This window comes from Macaca fascicularis, chromosome 14 (genome assembly GCF_037993035.2).
Source record: "Macaca fascicularis isolate 582-1 chromosome 14, T2T-MFA8v1.1".
NCBI classification, from domain to species: Eukaryota; Metazoa; Chordata; class Mammalia; order Primates; family Cercopithecidae; genus Macaca; species Macaca fascicularis.
In genome coordinates, this window is record NC_088388.1 from 94931400 (window position 1) to 94949603 (window position 18204).

General features: G+C 39.5%; 1 protein-coding gene across 11 annotated transcripts in view; it reads right to left on the reverse strand.

The window, feature by feature from the left end:
- MTMR2 (myotubularin related protein 2) overlaps nt 1-3055 on the reverse strand; it is an 86377-nt gene extending 83322 nt beyond the window's left edge. For 7 of the 11 annotated variants that reach the window (XM_065528906.2, XM_045371141.3, XM_005579404.5 and 4 more), the window contains exon 1: nt 2820-3055. Coding sequence is in view for 2 of the 11 variants with exons in the window: in XM_045371141.3 (XP_045227076.1) it covers nt 2820-2899 (80 nt within the window). In the remaining 9 variants the exon portion in view is untranslated. The other 4 variants (XM_015435624.4, XM_074015099.1, XM_074015103.1 and 1 more) reach the window with 3 other exon arrangements.
- Nucleotides 3056-18204: the final 15149 nt, after the last annotated feature.

The window sequence follows — 18204 nt, forward strand, 5'->3', positions numbered from 1 at the left end:
CCAAGGCAGTTTCCCAATTAGGCCTCTGTGTAAAAACAGAAAGCATAAAAATAAACTACAATTTAAGGGCATCATTTCTGCAAAACCTGAGATAATATAGGCCAAACAGCAATAATTTTGCTTTGTCGAAGGCTAATGTAACAAAAAAACAATCTAGATAGACACTTAACACAGCTATGAGACCACAGCAGTCCACACTGGCAATGTATTAGAATCACCTGCGATGAAGTGTTAGCCTAGATTGTTTTCCACACTGGCAATGTATTAGAATCACCTGCAATAAAGTGTTAGCCTAGATTAAGTTTTCCACACTGGCAATGTATTAGAATCACCTGCAATAAAGTGTGAGCCTAGATTAAGTTTTCCACACTGGCAATGTATTAGAATCACCTGCGATGAAATGTTAGCCTAGATTAAGTTTTCCACATTAGCAATGTATTAGAATCACCTGAGATGAAGTGTTAGCCTAGATTAAGTTTTTCACACTGGCAATGTATTAGAATCAACTGCGAAGAAGTGTTAGCCTAGATTGTTTAAAATTAAGCTTTCTAACTAGTGTCTATAATGTATCTGTTACATACTGTTGATTAAAGAGAGTGCCACAAACAGGTATGATGATTAATGAAATAAAAGATACGTAGAATTTAGCAGGGAAACTTCCATACGGTAGACATTAAGTAAATACTACTTTTCTGTCTTCCAGAGGGGAGTAATGAAAGCTGGCATTCTCTCATGGAAAACAGGAATCATACTTATATTTTTGTCCAGAGAGGATGAGACTAATCTATAATCACAATTCTCTCGAGGAGTACTTAATTTTCTAAAATTCATGTCAGTAAATACTTTTTTATAAAGAAGTTCATAAACTTTAAATTTGCTGGGCTTTCTTTTTTAGGAAATAAATATGTTAAAGTGGCACCGTTAGAAATATTAGTTTGTGATAATAAAAGACACTTATTTAGCGTAATTGCGAATATCCAAAACAGGTTATTTGCAAAGGAATTATCTTTAAAATTAATACCAATGCATTTATCTTAGTATTGTCATTAACATTTAAAAAATGACAATTTTAGAGTTCCAAGGGACCTTACAGATTTTCTAGATTAAGCTTCTTATTTTAAAAGATGAGAAAACCGTAGACTAAAAAGGTTAAACGATAAAGACCAAAGAGCTAGCTCAGCCAGAGACTTCAGCATGGGAGCTTCCTAACTTCCAGTACTTCCTTCTTTCTAACATACTATGCTGCTTCATGTGGTTCTGACTCCTCTGCCTCGGATGAGAGTACTGGTTGCCTCTTATTCTATTCTGAGGCATAGTTGTCATTTGTAACTTTCCCATAAAATTAGAATTTTCCAACCTGTTTTCTGAATGAATTTTACAACTAAACATGTTAATCCTCAGCTTTCTACATTTCAAAGCAATACAAAATTCAAAAAATACTTGATTTAAACGTGCAATATATATAATCAAACTGCAAAGAAAACTCCTCTCGTGGATAATTCAGGCTACAAATTCAAAAAAATGAACGTAGTGAGCACCTATCACAGGCTGAGACTATGTTAAGTGCTGGAGATACGAAGATGATTAAGATTGCCCTCAAGTACAATAGCTTATAGCCTCGTAGAAAAGGCACTTTAAGCCAACAATTATAGTGTACTTATTAAGGACTCTGAAAAACGACTGGGCAGGGAGCTATGAATGCATATAGAGATTTAGAATGATGGGATCAGACAGTGGTTCCCCAATGAGGTACTGAACACCAATAGGAAAAAAGGCAATAACTACCCATATTTAGCAGAATCCAAAATGAATTATAATAGAGCCACTTCACTTGATTCGAGGAGAAAATGAAAATTGTGTCTTCACACAGCAGTTATCGAATAACTCTCTAATAACAATTAGACTATTATTCAGTGGAAAAGAACCAGATTTCATCATGGCTGCATAAAAAGCAAATACAGGTCTTATTTTTTAATAAAATTTTAAATCATTATTTTAAAAATCAAAGAAAAAGACCGCATCCAAAACGCGTCTAGTTAATATTCATAAAAGCTCTCCGCAAAGCTGCATAAAGTCCTCCTCAAAATTCCAGGATAAAATTCCCATCTGTTACAAGATAAATGACAACCTGGAGAACCAGTAGCCCAAGAAGGAAGAAAACTACCACTCATTTTGTTTTCTTACACCTATCACTGGGGATAAAAATCACTCAGATTCCTTGATACTGACTTTCAGCTGGAAGATTTAGAAAAGAGAAGCACAGGAGACATTTTTATTTACATATTTAAGCAAAAGGAGAGGCGAGAAGAAAATCAGAGTGTAGAGAAAAGCATGAAAGAAATTAAGAAAGTGAAGCCATGAAAAGAGAGAAAAGGCTTGGGCAAGAATCCAAAACCCAAAGACATAAGAAAGGGTGGAGGAAGAAAGATTGACTGAAGGATGGTTTTGGAAAAAGTGATAGAGAAAGACAGGAAATGTGGGGAAAAGAATGGGGGCGGGGGGAACTGTCTTAAAAAAGGTTTGAGAGGGAATGAGAGACAGGAGAAAGTAATTAACTGGGGCCACCTCCTTTGGGGAGAAAAAGAGATCGGAATATGAAAGGTGGAGGAATCGATAAAGAAGCAGCGAGTTTTAACCTCCTTTTCCTCAGCCTCCACGCCCCAGAGAGGGAGGCAGAAGTGGTTCCCAAGTCCCGGGGAAGGAATTTCGGTGCAGCCTTCAGAAACCAGAATCCGCGAATCGGGACAACAATCCAGTGGGTCCCCGGCCCCTCTCCATCCCCTTCGGACGCTGGGCGGGGCCCTGGGCGTCCTGGTTACCTGGACAAGGAGTCCACGCTGGGCGGCCGAGCCGCCGCTGGCTGGGAGCCAAGACTCTCGCAGCTCGAGCTCTTCTCCATGGCGCGGCAGGGGCAGCAGAGGGAAAGGCTGAAGCGGTCTTCGCGGCCACAGGGCGGGAGAAGCAGAGGGCGGAGTGCTGCGGGCAGGGGCCGCAGTCAGGCCAGCGCCGGCCCGGGAGGGAGACCGGAAGCGGCCATGTTCCCCCAGAGTGCACCGCGCCCGTAGGCTGCTGGGCCGCGGGAAGACCCCACTGCGCCCGCTCAGATGTCGCCACCGACGCGCAGTGCTAGCTGTGTCCGGCCGCGCGACCTCTGGTCTTGGGGAAAGGGAGGTGGCGGCTCCCAGAGTGAGAGGGTCTGGTGAAGCGGGAGGGATGAAGGACCAGACCCTTAGGGAAGGAGGAGATAATCCTAGGTGTAAGAGGAATGAGGGAACACTAAGCAGGAGGGTATCAGGAAAGAGATAAGGACCTGAGGCCAGGAGGATGATTGAGACAGGAATGTGGAGGTCAAGGAAAACAAGAGGACAGGATAATGAGAGAAAAGTGAGAAAGAGGTATGGAAGAGGGATTGGGGAGGAAACTGATATACATGCAAGAAGAATTATATACTACTGGATGCGGTGGTATTGGATTACCCAAGTAGAAGACAAACTTTTACCAGTGTTTCCATGCCCTTTCAAATTCCCGTGCCTAGCAGGAAGGGAATGTGGAGGAATAGAACTGTGATAAGAGAACAGGAACTGGGTAAAGAGGAAATGCTTCTGCTAGGATTTTTCTGTTACAGAGGACGTAAGAAGGACACCATAAAGGGATTTTTCTGATTGAGATTGAATCCCAATCATGTCATGTATGGGGTGTAAAATTATGCAAAGATTATTACTGTAAAAAAAAAAATCAGACGATCCTTAAAAAGAAAAAAACTTCCTTGCTAGGATAAATAGAATCATATTGATTTAAACTGGATTTAATTTATAACGTACAACTGATGTCTTTTAAAAAACCTTATACTTGCAGTGCAATATTAACTTGCAAGTACATTCCCCAGAAGAACAACCTAGCTTAGTTGTAGGAGCTAAAGTAGTTACTGATGAGTATGTGTTTAAGCACAAAAGGCTTAGCTGTTCTGTTCCTTTTTTCAGTTTGGCAAGGACAGGCAGCGACCGATTGTTTTTATTTCCATAATTTTTAAGAGATCTTAACTGTACTCTGTAGGCAAAAGGAGTAGGTAGTCAAAAACATTTTTTAACAAGCTTAAATATCTATAATGACTCATAGAAGAATTTCCTTATTTCTTCACCATCTCTACCTGTCTTCCAAAATGCTAACTCATTGTCAGCTACTTTGACTTAAACTTCCTAAGTATGGTGAACACTGATGAACCCTTGAATGGAAGACCCATATACTTTCTTCCACCCAGTTCATTCCTAGCACTGTGTTAATAGAACCCTCGAAATCTTCTGCCTGATATAACAATATTTGTATGGTTCTATCTAGTGATTAATAAAGAACAGTGTAGTAAAGGTGTAGAGACTTTGGAACCAGACAAACCTGCGTCGGAATCCCGGTTCTGTCACTACAGTTGCTCTGTGCTGTGGTTAAGTTGTTTCTCATCTCTAAAATGGGAATAAAAATATCTACGTAATCGGTTGTTTTTCTCTATACAGAGTCGGTTGCACAGTACAGTCTCACTAATTAGATCTATTATTACTTGTTTTTCCACTGAACTTACTGCATTACTTCTAACCTGACTGGTAAAACGGTAACTTCTCAGAGTGAAAACACAAGCAAAGAATATCAGCTGAAAATTAATTAGTGAGCTCTAATTCATGAACTCTAAGTGAAAAAGAAAAATGAAAAAAAAAAAAAAACGGTTGACTCGAGACCTCACTAAAAGTTATTAATTTTTCAGTGTATAATCTGGACTGTTTTTTCTCAGACTATCTGCAAGAAGGAACTGTGTTTTGTTTTTAATTTTCAAACCATCACCAACCAATACTTTTTTAAAAATATAAGAAAAATTAATCACAGTTGGCCCTCTATACCCATGAGTTCCATGTCCTCAGATTCAACCAACCACAGATTGAAAAATTTTTTTAAATTGTAAAAAACAAGACAAATAGAAAACAATACAATGTAACAACTATTTATATAACGTTTACATTATATTAGATATTATAAGTAATCTAGAGTTGATTTAAAGTATACAGGAGAATATGCATAGGTTATATGTAGATATTAATGCCATTTTATATAAGGGACTTGAGCATCCTTAGATTTTACTATCCTTGAGAGTCCTGAAACCAATAATCTGCAGATACTAAGGGATAACTGCACTAGGAAAATTGAAGAAAAAGTATGCAAAATAGAAGGCCAAATTGTTTATTAGATTTAACAGATGTTACTCCTTGAAAGTTTCATAAAAGTTCCTAAACACTTACTCTCAATATTGCGTTGATCTCATCAGACTGACAACAGTTCATGTATGGGTACTACACCAAAAAAAATTGAGATCTCATAAATTAATAAAGTTGCAGAATACAAAATCAACATCCAAAATTAGTTTGCATTTCTATGCATCAATAATGACCAAAAAAGAAATCAAGAAGGCAATGCCATTTACAAAAACTGAAAAAAAAAGAAAAACAGGAATAAATTTAACCAACGAAATGAAAGACCTCTACAAGAAAAACTATAAAACTCTGATGAAGGAAATTGAAGAAGATGCAAACAAATGGAAAGACATTTCATGCTCATGGAACAGAACAATTAACATTGTTAAAATGACCATACTACCCAAAGCAATCTACAAATTCAATGTCTGTCAAAATATCAGTGTCATTTTCACAAAATAAGAAGAAAAATTCTAAAATTTACATGAAACTAAAAAAGAGCCTGAAAAGCCAAAGCAATCCCGAGCAAAAAGAACAAAGCTGGAGGCATCAGACTATCTGACATCAAAATATAAATAAATTAAAAGCTATAGGCCGGGCGCGGTGGCTCAAGCCTGTAATCCCAGCACTTTGGGAGGCCGAGGCGGGCGGATCACAAGGTCAGGAGATCGAGACCACAGTGAAACCCCGTCTCTACTAAAAATACAAAAAATTAGCCGGGCGCGGTGGCGGGCGCCCGTAGTCCCAGCTACTCAGGAGGCTGAGGCAGGAGAATGGCGGGAACCCGGGAGGTGGAGCTTGCAGTGAGCCGAGATCGCGCCACTGCACTCCAGCCTGGGCAAGAGCGTGAGACTCCGTCTCAAAAAAAAAAAAAAGCTATAGCAACAGCAGCATATTGGTATAAAAACAAACACACATACCAAAGGAACATAAGAGAGAATCCAGAAATAAATACATGCATTTACAGCCAACTGATTTAACAGACATCAAGAAAATATACTGGGGAAAGGGCAATCTCTTCAATAAATGGTGCTAGATATATTGGATATCCATATTCAGAAGAATAAAACTGGACCCCCGCATCTTACCACATACACAAATTAACTTAAGATGGATTAAAGACTAAAATGTAACACCCAAAGCTGTAAAATAACTACAGTAAAATATAAGGGAACTATTTCAGGACTTTAGGCAATGATTTTACAGTTAAAACCTCAAAAGCACAAGTAACAAAAATACAAATAGACAAATGGGACTATATTAAAGTAAAAAGCTTCTGCACGGTAAAGGAAACAATCTACAAAATGAAGAGACAACTTGTTGAATGGCAGAGAATATTTGCAAACTATCTGACAAGGGAGTAATATTTAGAATATATAATGAACTAAAATATGTGAACAGTTAAAAAAAATCCCATTAAAAAATAGGCAGGCTAAGCATGTGGCTCATGCCTGTAATCCTAGCACTTTGGGAGGCTGAGGTGGGCAGATCACTTGAGGTCAGGAGTTCGAGACCAGCCTGGCCAAAATGGTGAAACCCCGTCTCTACTAAAAAATACAAAAAGTAGGTGGGTGTGGTTGCGTGTGACTGTAATTCCAGCTACTCGGGAGGCTGAGGCAGGAGAATTGCTTGCACCCAGGAGGCAGAGGTTGCAGTGAGCCAAGATAGTGCCACTGCACTCCAGCCTGGATGACAGAGTGAGACTCTATGTCAAAAAAAAAAAAAAAAGGCAAAGGGCCAGGCGCGGTGGCTCATGCTTGTAATCCCAGCACTTTGGGAAGCTGTGGTGGGCAGACCACCTAAGGTCAGGAGTTCGAGACCAGACTGGCCAACATGGCAAAAACCCGTCTCTACCAAAAATACAAAAAAAAAGAAAAAAGAAAAAAATAGCTGGCATGGTGATGGGTGCCTGTAATCCCAGCTTCAGGAGGCTGAGGCAGGAGAATTGCTTGAACCCAGGAGGCCAAGTTTGCAGTGAGCCTAGATCACGCCACTGCACTTCAGCCTGGGAGACAGAGTGAGACTTCATTCCAAAGAAAAAAAGGGCAAAGGACATAACAGATGTTTCTCAGAGGAAGACACAAGAATAGCCAAAAGGTATATGAAAAAATACTCAACATAACTAATTATCAGGACAATGTAAGTCAAAACCACAATGAGATATCACCTTATCCCAGTCAGAATGACTGTTATCAAAGAGACAAAAAATAACAGATCTGGTAAGGATGTGGAGAAAAGGGAACTCTTATACTCTGTTGGTGGGAATGTAAATTAGTACAGCCAGTATGGAAAATATTCTGGAAAAAACTAAAAATAGAACTACCCATTACTGGGTGTTTATTCAAAGGAAAAGAAATTAGTTATCAAAAAGATACCTGCACCCCATGTTTATTTTGCAGCACTATTCACAGTAACAAAGATGCGGAACCAACCTACATGTCCATCAATGGTCAAATGAATAAAGAAAAAATATATATGCAATGAAATACTATTCTGTCATAAAAAGAATGAAATCATGTCATTTGCAGCAACATAAATAGAATTACAGGTCATTATGTTAAGTAAGCTAGGCACAGAAAGACAAAATCACGTGCTATCTCTCATATATGGGAGCTCAAAAAGTCAATCTCATGGAAGTAGAGAGTAGAATGATGGACACCAGAGGCTAGGAAGAGTGTGTAGAGGATGAGGAGAGGTTGGTTATTGAGTACAAACATACAGTTAGATAGAAGAAATAAGTTATAGACTGGGTGCAGTGGGTCATGTAATTTTCAGCACTTTGGGAGGACAAGGTGGGTGGATCACTTGAGATCAGGAGTTCAAGACCAGCCTGGCGAGAATGGTGAAACCCCATCTCCACTAAAAATACGAAGATTAGTCAGATGTGGTGGCAGGCACCTGTAATCCCAGCTACTCAGGAGGCTGAGGCAGGAGAATCGCTTCAACCCGGAAGGCAGTTGCAGTGAGCCAAGATTGCACCACTGCACTCCAGCCTCGATGATAGAAGGAGACTTCATCTCAAAAAAAAAAAAAAAAAGAGTTCTAAACATTCAATAACAGAATATGAATATGATGTCTATAGTTAATAAGAATATACAGTATATTTCAAAATAGCTATAGCAGAGGACTTGAAATGTTCTCAACACGTAGAAATAATAAATAAGGTGATAGATTCCCTAAATACTCTGACTTGGTCATTACATATTCTATGCATGCAACAAAATATCACATGTGCCCATAGATATGTACAAATATTATGTATCAAAATGAAAAGATGAGAGAAAATGAAAATGATAAACACATTGAATGACCAAGAAGATATAATTAAAAGATTGAACATCATAGAATAATTTTATGGACATCTTTATACTAAACGCTTATAATCTTAAATAAATAAATATTTTGAAACAGAAACATGCCAAAATTTGCTAAGTAAGAAATAGAAAAAAAATAGAAGTTAAAACAAGAATCAAAAACCTCTCCCTCAAATATTTTTATGGATCAAGTCTAACAGATTTTGATGAAATTAAGGAACAGAAAAAGAAAGCTGCTGAATCCATTTTATGAAGTCTATTTCCCATAGACCTTTCCTTTGTTAACATCTATAAACACAAGTGAAATCCTAAATGGAATATTACTTAAAATAGGGTGATGTCAACAAGATGCCAGACTAGGAAGATGCAGGCTCTTCTTTTCCCACACAGATGTTGACTTAAAAATAATGTACAAGCTGGGCACAATGGCTCACCCCTGTAATCCCAGAATTTGGGAGGCTAAGATGGGTGGATCACTTAAGCCCAAGAGTTTGAGTCCAGCCTGGGCAACATGGTGAAACCCCATCTCTACAAAATATACAAAAAATTAGCTGGGTGTGCTGGCGTGTGCCTGTAGTCTCAGCTACTTGGGAGGCTGTGATAGCAGGATCGCTTGAGCCCAGGAGGTCAACACTGCAGTGAGCCATGATTAAGCCACTGCACTCCATCCTGGGTGACAGAATGAGACCCTGTCTAAGAGAAAAAAAAGAAAAAGTACAAGAAAATCTGTGTGAGAAGTTAAAGCATGTTAAACCAAGAGAGGATTCTAGAGAAAGAGGTAGAAAAACTTATGGCATTCGGCATACCTGTTTATCGTCCTTTCCCTAGATGGCATATCATGAAGGAATGGGTGGGGTGAACACTCACTTCTTATTAGGACTTCTTCCTGTGGATGAACGCAAAAAAGGGGACTTTTAATAAAATGTTTTGGCTTCTCTGGGGCTGCCTAAGGGACTGGTTTTGGTTTTGCCAGACTCTGAGCACTGATGGTATTGATACCAGAGCTTGGAGCCTATAATAGAGGAGAGCAGCATATTATAGCTCCATTTCTACAGGCAGACACCAAAAGAAGCAGAAGATCAGAAAAGATCTTGGAGGTCAGAGAACTTCCAGCACAGCTGAGTAGTAAACGTCTTCTCTTGCACAAAACTAGTACACAAAGACTGGGAGAGGTGGTTGTTTTTTTCAAATCCTATGAAAAAAGATATAGGTCATACAAAGTAAGGGTAAAACATGTCCCAACCAAAGAAATAAATACAACTCCAAAAACAAGCCCTAAAGAAATTCAGATTTATGAGCTGCCCAAAAAAGAATTTAAAATAACTGTTACAAAGATGCTCAATGAGTCCAGGCACATTGGCTCATGCCAGTAATCTGAGCATCCTAGGAAGCTGAGATGGGCAGATCACCTGAGGTCAGGAGTTCGAGACCAGCCTGACCAATATGGTAAGACCCCATCTCTACTAAATACAAAAAATTAGCCAGGTGTAGTGGCACATGCCTGTAATCCCAGCTACTTGGGCGGCTGAGGCAGGAGAACTACTTGAACCTGAGAGGCAGAGGTTGCAGTGAGCCAAGATTGCGCCATTGCACTTCAGACTGGGCAACAAGAACAAAACTCCATCTCGAAAAAAATGAATAAATAAAATGTTAAAAATAAAGATGTCCAATGAGCTTAAAGAGAATACCAATAGATGAATCACAAAAGAATGCATTAACAAAATGTGAATATCAACAAAGTGATAGAAGCTATTTTTAAAAAGGACAAAATTTCTGGAACTGAAAAACACAAATGAACTGAAAAATTCATTAAAGGAATTCAACAGCAAGCTTGATCAGGAGGAAGAAAAAATTAGTGAACTCAAAGACAAGTCATGTGAAACCATTGAGTCAGAAAAACTAAAAGAAAAAAAGGAAGAAAAGTAAAGAAAGCTGTGTTAGGCTGTTACTGCATTGCTATAAAGAAATATTTGAGACTGGGTAATTTATAAAGTAAAAACGGTTTAATTGGTTCACAGTTCTGCAGGCTGTACAGGAATCGTGTTGTCCACATCTTCTTCACTTCTAGGGAGACCTTAGGGAGCTTTTACTTGTGGCAGGAAGTGAAGGGGGAGCAGGTGTCTCATATGACAAAAATGAGAGCAGGAGGGAGAGTAGTGGGGAGGTGCCTACAATTTCAAACAATCAGATTTCATGAGAACTTATTCACTGTCACAAGGACAGCACCAAGTCATGAGGCATCTGCCCCCATGACCAAAACACCTCCCACCAGGCCCACCTCTGACACTGTGAATTAAATTTCACCAGGAGATTTAGAGGGGACACATATCCAAACAATATCAAGAGCCTAAGGGAATTATGGGACACTATCAAGTGAACCAATATATGCATTGTAGAAATTACAGAAGGAGAAGAGAGAGAGAAAGAGGCAGGGAGATTATTTGAAGAAATATTGGCTGAAAAATTCCCACATCAAAAGAAACAATGAACATTAAGATTCAAGTAACTAAAAGAACTTCAACTAGGATAAATTAAATGAGAATCACCCCAAGACACGGTATACCCAAACTTCCTAAAATCAAAGACAAAGAAAGAATCTTGAAAACAGGCAGGAAAAGCAATTTGTCACATAAAGAAGCTTCTATAAGATTATCAGATTTTCCAGTAGAAACTTTACAAATCATAAGAGTATAAGATGATATGTTCAAAGTGTTGAGGAAAAATATTGTCAAACAGAAATACTGTATTTGGCCACACTGTTCTTCAAAGATTAAGGAGAAATTTAGACTTTCTCAGATAAACAAACACTGAGAGAGTTCATTGCCTCTAGACCTTCTCTACAAGAAGTGCTAACAAGAGTCCTTCCAGTTGAAATGAAAAGATTGTAGACAGCAACACAAAGCTATATGAAAACATAAGATTCTCCATAAAGGTAGTATATGGACAAATATAGTAACCTGTCCTATTGTATTTTTGATGCATAGAATTTAAATAACAAAGATATGTTAAGAACTAGAAATCTATTTTAATGGGTTTACAATATATAAAGATGTAACTTGTGATATCAGTAACATAAAGTGGGGGTGGAGTGGACATATAAAGAAGTAGCATTTTTGTATACGATAGAGATTATTATCATTTAAAATAGAATGCTATCATTTAAATATGTTGTACGTAATTGCAATGGTATTCACAAAGAAAATATCTATAAAACATACACAAGGCTGGGCGTGGTGACTCACACCTGTAAACCCAGCACTTTGGGAGGCTGAGGTGGTCAGATCACAAGGTCAGGAGATCGAGACCATCCTGGCTAACATGGTGAAACCCCATCTCTACTAAAAATACAAAAAATTAGCTGGGTGTGGCAGCAGGTGCCTGTAGTCCCAGCTACTCAGGAGACTGAGGCAGGAGAATGACGTGAACCCAGGAAGCAGAGCTTGCAGTGAACTGAGATCACGCCACTGCACTCCAGCCTGGGCAACAGAGGGAGACTGTGTCTCAAAAAATATATATATATACACAAAAGGAAATGAAGACATCAAAGCATATAACCACAAAAATATCAATGAAACATAAAGGTAGGCAATAAAAAAGGAAAAGAGGGGAAAAAAAGGCTACAAAACCCAGAAAACAACAAACTAGCAATGGTAAGTCCTTCCCTATCAGTAATTATTTTATATGTAAATAAACTCACCAATCAAAGACATAGATTGATTGGGTGAATTGATGAAAAGAACAAGATACAAGTATATATTGTCTAGAAGAGACTCACTTTAAGTCTACACTCACAGTCTGAAAGTGAAAAGATGCAAAAAGATTTTTAATGTAAGTGGTAACCAAAAGAGAACAGGGGTGCCTATACTAGTACCAGGTGAAATAGACTTTATATCAAAAACTGTCACAAGAGATGAAGAAGCATGTTGCATAAGATGGTCAATTCAGCAAGAAATATAACAATCATAAAGATTTATGTACTAAACCTCAGAGATTCTAAATATTTGAAGCAGACTTGGACAGAATTGAAGGGAGAAATAGTCAGAAACATAATAATAATAGGGCACTTTAATAATTCACTTTCAATAATGGATAGAGCAAGAGAGAAGGTCAATAAGGAAATAGAGGACTTGAACAACGGTATAGACCAACTGGACCTGACAGACAGACATAGAACCCTCCACTAAATGACAGCAGAATGTGTTCTTCTCAAGTGCACGTGGAATGTTCTCCAAGATAGACCATATGTTAGATCACAGTACAAGTCTTAAAAATAATAAAGAATATAGACATCATACATGGTATCTTTTCCAATAACAATGGAATAAAAGCAGAGACCAATAGCACAGGGATTAATTAAGAAAATAGAAGACTCAAAAACCAAAATAAGAGATGAAAGAAGAGACATCACAAGTGACGCCAAAGAAATAAGGATAATAAGAGAATACCATGAACACTTGTGAACCAACCCAAAAAAAAAAATTGGGTAACCTAGAAGAAATTAATAAGTTCCTAGAAACACCAACCTGCCTGTAGGAGATCAGTTAGGGTAGTGGGAAAAATTGTAGAAAGATGCAAACCTTCTTGGAAAGCTGGAAGGTTTTAAAAAACCTTCGGAAAAGGATTTGGCTGAAGACAGCCAGATTCTCTTATCCAGTGCCTGAAAGCTTAGGTTAGATAACAAGGGGATGTAAAGAAACTGATCTAGATAAGTTAGTTTACTTAGGCCTCGGAACCTGGTCTTTAATCATCCACATGCAGGACTACTCTTGGGCGGGGGGATGGAGGGCGACCATGTGAATTGCCCACAAGTGTGTTAACCCAAGGCCTTTGTCATTAAATATATACTGAATAAATGCCTGCAGAGCCAGCTTCTCAGGGCCACAGCTGCTGACTCTTTACAGCACCCTTCTCGGTGTCTGTGGGCGGCCTGGTCCCCAGCCCACTTTTTCACTGGATACCTGTGTCTCAGTGCATTTGTTCATCCGTCGTTCAGCCAGGGTCTGTGAGTCAGACCGGCAGGTGGTTCTCTGTATGAGGAACACTGCAACAGATCGCAATAGAACCCTCAAAAATGAAGGTGAAAACACTGCACAGTCGGTAAGTCATTGGTGCCTGCTTGGGATTTCCAAGTTCGAGGGAATTATTCAGGCTCGGGTTTCATCATGGGACAACAGTTATCAGCACAATAGAAGTAGTATATCAAAGTATTGAAACAGCTGCTTAAAGCTAGCAGAGCCTCGGTTTCACAGGCTCAATTAAGGGACCTAATGCAAACAGTGGTTTTCCATAACCCATGGTTCCCAGAAGGTATGCTAGAAGTAGAGCTCTAGGAACAAGTAGGAAGAAGTCTTAAACAACATCATGTGCAAGGGCAACAGGTCCCAGTAACATCTCTAACATTATGGGCCTTAGATAGGGCAGCTCTGGCCCTATTATACACAGAAGAACCTCAGAAGGGAAGGGAAGAGGAACCATCACCTACCTTACCTCCTCCTTATCCCTCAGCCCCACTATGACTGGGCCAAAATAACAAAGAGGAAACAGAGGTTTCGCCTGAGCCCCCTCCTCCAATAAATTATAAAAAAGACAAGGGATATGCTACAGCTATGGGACCCTGTCTTAGGCAAGCAGCATTAGAAGGGGAGCTCTTAGCCTGCCCGGTAATGCAAGATTGACAGGCCAATTAAGTGCATGAACCCATTTCTTTTAATGCTTATAGATAGCTAAGAAAAAGCATTAAAGAAAATGGATCCTCCACCCATTTATGAAAGGAATGATTGAAGCCTTAGCAGACAACTTCTGTATGACCCCATGTGACTGGTCAGTGCTAGCTAAAACAACTTTGGAGCCCAGCCATTACCTCCTCTGGAAGGCAGAATATGAGCAGTTGTGTAAACAAGCCAACCAGAATAAGGCGGCCAGGCAAGACATAACAGCTGCTATGCTCCAGGGGAGGGGTCCCCATGCCAATGTACAACAAATTTTGATCCTCGGGCCTATCCACAAGTGTCTTTGTGCGCTCTCAGGGCTTGGGACTGAATTCCTGAAAGCGGAGTTCAACAGGGATCTTTTATAAATGTTCAACAAGGGCCTCGGGAGCCGTTTGTTGAGTTTATCATTCAGTTAACCCAGGGAATTAAGAGACAATTTAGTCACGCCCAGGCCGCTGATATCTTATTGTTGCAATTGGTATATGAAAACGCTAATGTGGATTGCCAACAAGCATTGCAGGCAATCAGAGGAAAGGCAGCCACAGTCGGGGAACTTATATGAGCATGTCAACTGGTGAGGACTGAAACACACAAAGCCAAAATATTAGCTATAGCATTAAGGTCTCCTAAAGAGAAAAGAGAGAGAGACCCAAATTGTTTTCAATGCAGAGAGCCGGGTCATATGAAGAGGGAATGCCCCAATAATAGAGACCAAGGTAACTCAGGAAAAGAACCCCCTTCTATATGCCCCTGATGTAAAAAGGGAAAATATTGGGCAAATTAATTCAGGTCCAAATTTGATAAAAACGGCAACCCCACAAGTAACCAGGTAGGAAACTTCATGAGGGGCTGACCCCAGGGCCCGCTTCAAACTGGGGCAATGCTAGCAGCTTTCCTCACTCAGATGGAAGGCCCACAGTTCTCTCTCTCAGAGCAGCCACCATTGGGAGTGCAGGACTGGACTTACTCTGACCCAACAAATTAGTGCTAAAAGAAGGAGAAGACCCTAAAAGGTTGCAACTGGGATCTAGGCACCACTGCCTCTGGGAACAGTGGGATTAGTACTAGCGAGATCAAGCCTATCTAGTAAAGGAATTAATGTGCCCACCAGCATAACTGATAGTGATTATCAAGGTGAGATATTAGTTATGATGTAATGTAAAGGTCTATATATTCTTCCCCCAGATCAAAGATCACTCAGTTACTGCTTTTACTATATTGGGTCCCCAGTGCTCATGGAAAGGAAAGGGGAAAGGGAAGTTTTGGAAGCATAGGAGCCACAGGAGTGTATTGGAATCAATTGATCACTGATCAGAGACCCATGATCACCTTAAAAATTGGAAATAAGAATGTCACTGACTTATTGGACACAGAGGCAGATATTCTGATCATTAGTTACCAAAACTGGCCAAAAACTTGGCCTTGGGTCACTCAGAAACAAAAACTTGTCAGCATTGGGCAAGTGCGCACAGCCAAGCAGGGCACACACCCCCTAACCTGTTGTGATTCAGAAGCAGTTATATAACTCTAATCATGCCCATCTCTGTTAATCTTTGGGGATAGGACCTATTAGCCCAAAGGTGGGGAGCAGGTCACTCTGCAGACCCCTTTCTAATAATGGCCACTGTTATTATCCCTCCCCTACCCCTGACATGGCTCTCTCAAGATCCACTTTGGGTAGAACAGTGGCCTTTAAAGGGAGAGAAATTACAATAACCCCATGAATTAGTTGAGGAGTAATTAAAAGCCGGCCATATAAAACCGTCAAACAGCCCTTGGAATTCATCCATTTTCGTTATTCTCAAAAAGTCTGGTAAATGGAGACTATTGCATGACTTATGTGCTATCAATGCTAATTTGCAACCTATGGGGCTCCTTCATCAGGGGCTCCCCTCCCCCATAGCGATTCCTTGATATTGGCCTATTATCGTTATTGACTTAAAAGACTGTTTTTATACTATTCCCCTTGCAAAACAGGACAGAGAAAAAATTGCGTTTACGATACCAGCAATCAATAATGAAAGGCCAGCTTGCCAATTTCATTGGAAATTGCTTCCTCAAGGAATGCTGAACAGTCCTACAATGTGTCAGTATCATATAAATCAGGCTTTGCTCCCCAGTAGAAAAGAATTTTCTAATTGCAAGATTATTCATTTTTATGGATGATATTTTACTAGTAGCCCCAATGGAGCCAGCACTTTTAAAGTTACATGCCTTTCTCGTAAAGAATACACAGTTAAGAGGTTTAATCATAGTGTCTGAAAAAGTACAAATGTCCTCTCCTTGGAAATATCTTGGGTACATACTAACTTCCTGGTCAGTAAGACCTCAAAAGGTTAAATTAAATACTAGCAACTTACACACCTTACATGATTATCAGAAATTACTAGACGATATTAACTGGCTTTGCCCCGCCTTAGGCATATCTACTGATAAGTTACAGAACCTGTTTTCTTCTTAAAAGGCAATGCTACCCTAGACTCTCCTAGGTATTTAACTCCTGCAGCACAAAGGGAAATTGTGCTGCATACACACAGCATTTCTTAAAGGCAACTAGATCCCATAAATCCATGGTATTAAGTTCAATTGTTTGTTTTTCCTACCAAACACTCCCCTGCAGTGTTAATAGGACAGACGGCTCCAGAGCTACGCTTTCTAGAATGGGTTTTTTGCTCACATACCGAGACTAAAACACTCTCTCCCTATATTCAGCTAGTTAATAAAGTCATCTATTCAGGCTGCAGATGATGCAATCTATTACTAGGTTATGACCCTGATATCATCAGAATTCCTTTAAGTAAAAAGGAATTTGAAGCAGAATTGCCCTCATCTGTGGACCTGCAAATAGCACTCTCTGATTATACAGGCCATATAGAGCATATCCTTCCTGCTGATAAACTACTTCAGTTCTTATCTCGTACTTCTGTGGTTTTGCCTACTAAAACAGTTCAATCCTCCATATGTAACACTTTGACATTGTTTACTGATGGCTCTGGTAAACTTGGAAAAGTGGCTGTCTGGTGGAGACCACGTAATTCTCTCACTCATTCTCGATTTACTAGCACTCAAAGAGCTGAGGTTGGAGCCTTAATATTGGCCTTGGAAACTTTTTCTGCTTAGTCCATCAATATTGTTAGTGACTCTGCTTACTCTATTTATTGCAGAACCTTGAGACAGCCCTCATTAAGTCCACTCTAGAGCCCACCCTGTGTGCACTTTTTCTCTGACTTCAGCAATTGCTAGATCAACATACACGTCCTATTTTTATTACACACATTCAGGCCCACAGCTCACTACTGGCCCATTGGCTTATGGCAATGATCAAGCAGACCTACAGGTTATGACATCTGCTTGACCAAGCTACCCAATAGCATCAATTTTTACACCAAAACTAGAGAAACTTATCTAAACAATTTCAACTTACCCAGAGACTAGCTAAACAAATTATCCTACAATGCCCAGATTGTCAGCTCACAGGCACATCCCCTCCTTCTACAGGTGTTAACTGTAGAGGACCAGAACCTAATCAGTTATGGCAAACAGATGTTACACACATCTCTGAATTTGGGAAACTTAGATATGTACATGTATCAGTTGATATCAATTTTCATTTAATTAGTGCTCATACTCTTCCTGGAGAGTCCACCCAATATGTCATTAAACATCTTCTTTTAACTTTTGCATTTAAGGGGTGGCCCACAAAAATTACAAATGGTAATGATTCAGCTTATGCAAGCTCACAATTTCAACAATTTTGTCACATGTGGAAATCTAACATTCCACAGGCATCCCATATAACCTCCAAGGACAGGCCATAGTAGAATGTACCCATTCCACCCTTAAAAATACGCTCAGAAAACAATAAAGGGGGAATATGAGTAAGGACCCTGCAACACTATTGGCACAAGCCTTATTTACCCTTAATTTTTAAAATTTAGATAATAAATT